At 42.1% G+C, this 2475-nt stretch overlaps 1 protein-coding gene across 1 annotated transcript in view; it reads left to right on the top strand.

Moving 5' to 3' along the window:
* Positions 1–2475, top strand: part of cntn2 (contactin 2) — a 46713-nt gene that overhangs the window by 31160 nt on the left and 13078 nt on the right. Inside the window, exons 10-11 of the mRNA XM_035661667.1 lie at positions 770–897; positions 1791–1995. Of these exons, the coding sequence (XP_035517560.1) occupies positions 770–897; positions 1791–1995 (333 nt within the window). The remainder of the gene's footprint in view (positions 1–769; positions 898–1790; positions 1996–2475) is intronic.

Raw genomic sequence — 2475 nt, 5'->3', positions numbered from 1 at the left:
GCTCAGGTGAGCTGCATCAGGGAGGAATCTCAGCTCCTCCCCTTACTTCCTGAAACAAAGAAAGTAAACAACCAAGAAAGAGGAACAGAATAAGGCCAACCCTAAGGCTGTCACATAGTATGGTTACCCTAGATTTAATTTCAAACTCATCAAACCTTTTTCGGAACCCTCCTGTCCTGTATGGAAGCATCTGTTATTTTTTCAAACTAATGTCTTCAGCTTTCACCTTTCAACCATCTTATAATTCCCAAAGAATTGGTTTTAAAATGGCAAAGTCAAGCTGTGGATTTGTCTTGATCACTCACATGGTTTCTTTTCACTCTTGTAAAGTTCTGCCTAGTAGCCTCACCACGTCCCAGCTTCTATCGTCAGTTAGGTTAGAGAGTAAAATGATAGGAATGCTGGATAAAGCAGCAAAACTGAGACCTAAGTTGTAATCAAGCTGAATTTTCCTTCATTCTAAAGTGAAACGGATTACTTGTACAGCGGCAGTCTGAATGTTAGAGCTGTCGGCTGGTTGACCAGCTGGGAACATGTGTGTTCCCAGTAACATTCACTTTTCAGAGCGGGGAGCCAAATGAATGTGCAGCAGGGTGCAGCTGGAATAGATATCTAAAGGTTAAAGCATGTGGGGGGAATATTTACCTCAAAATTCAAAACACTTTATCACTGCTACACCACATAAAGTGAGAGCTGACACACAGGAGGTGGATGCAGTAACAAGAAGGCCTGTACAACGCAAGTCAGTACTATGTCTGTGTCTCCTCAGAGTCACAGTAACTCCAGACGGAATCTTGTGGATCCACAACATCAGCAGGGCAGACGAAGGGAAATACACCTGCTTTGCTGAGAACTACCTGGGCAAAGCCAACAGCACGGGACACCTGTCTGTCAGAGGTACATTTAAATAGGAAAACCTGAGAGGGATTTTTTATTTGTTATTTGTGATATTTTGACTTCTTAAATGGGAAGAAATGTGATAATTTATTTTTTTTACCTTTTGATTGTATAATCTTAAATTCACTGAGATTTTTCAATCACCTGCTGGATTCTGTATCACTAGGGCGCTGATAGGAACCCTTTAAGTACATGATTGTAATGCTAGTGTGTATTAGATAGCGGTGAGCAACAGTTTTCTGACCACAGTGCTTTTCAGAAAATTCATTCAAATCATGTGTTTGATCTTGTTTGTTTTCTTTTTGGAAAAGTCAACCAGAGTGGATAGATAAATAAATGATATTTCAGTTACTTAGTTACAGACTAAATATCCGTGCATGCTTTATCAACTGTGCAACTCCTCACTTAATTTCTAACTCCTAATATAGATTAGTCACTTCAGCAGCAAATAAATAGTCTTCTGAATAGCCACAGTATTGCCATCAGTACTGTTGACTAGCCAACTTGACCTCCCCAATATGGCGACTGCGCAGACTTATAGCAATGGCATACAGCAAAGGCCAATGAGGTATCTGTGTTTCTATATCTATGGTGCCACAGGCCGAAATTAACTTCTATTATACTGATGCAAAATGGTACCAGAAACTTCCCGCATCACAGTATCTCTCTCCCCCCGCCACACTCAGATTATGAGAAATAATAATACATATTTAAAGAAAAGAATTTCCTCCCAAAAAAAACGGCATTAACAGTGATTTATCCAGTCATTAAAAAAAAGTTTAATTGTGTTTTGCTAGAAACATCTAGCAGGCCAAATTGGAGCCATGACCGTTCACAGCCCTGCCACCAGCTCTGATCTGAATTATCTTTGATTTTGTGCCCACACCACGCAGATGCCACTAAGATCACGCTGGCTCCCTCCAACGCTGACATCAATCAGGGGGAGAATGTGACGCTGCAGTGTCATGCCTCCCACGACCCCACCATGGACCTGACCTTCACCTGGGCCCTCAATGGTGTCCTCTTGGACCTGGAGGACTCTGCCGGGCCGTACCACCGGGTGGAGGGGGTAAGTAGTCCTCTGATGCACGATGGAGAGTAGTTGGTGGGGATGATCCTTTGTGTGTTGTATTGCACAGAGATTCTACGCTGCAGTGTGTTTGTTGAAATGATGGGTGGAGGATTTGGTGGGTTTGCGATGCAGTGGAGGGAGAAGGAGGGACATCACTGATAGTTGAGGCTGTGATGCACTCTCATTACTTCCATGCAGGCTTCAAAACATCAAACCACAAATCACAGCATGGCTGACCATTAGCAGAATCCACCTCAGCTTTGAGGTGTTGTTAGTGTCAATAATTCTGAAGAAAAAGGCTGCAGAAACACAGCTGCTCCTATGATCAATGCCTTTCTGTCTGGCTTCACTCAAGAGCATAAACAGTGTGGTTTACTGACCCAAACTCTGAAAAACAGTTTTCTGTGTTCTTGATTAAAGCTAAGTGATCAAATCACACTGTGATGTGGTGTGAAGATGTGGATGGTAATATTTTTTTTTTTTAAAGTATATTTTTTGGGGCTTTT

The sequence above is a fragment of the Morone saxatilis genome, unplaced genomic scaffold, assembly GCF_004916995.1.
Source record: "Morone saxatilis isolate NCDOM2014 unplaced genomic scaffold, NCSU_SB_2.0 Contig18, whole genome shotgun sequence".
Classification (NCBI taxonomy): Eukaryota; Metazoa; Chordata; class Actinopteri; family Moronidae; genus Morone; species Morone saxatilis.
The sequence above is the reverse complement of the archived record's forward strand: the minus strand, read 5'-3'. Positions and strand labels throughout refer to the sequence as shown.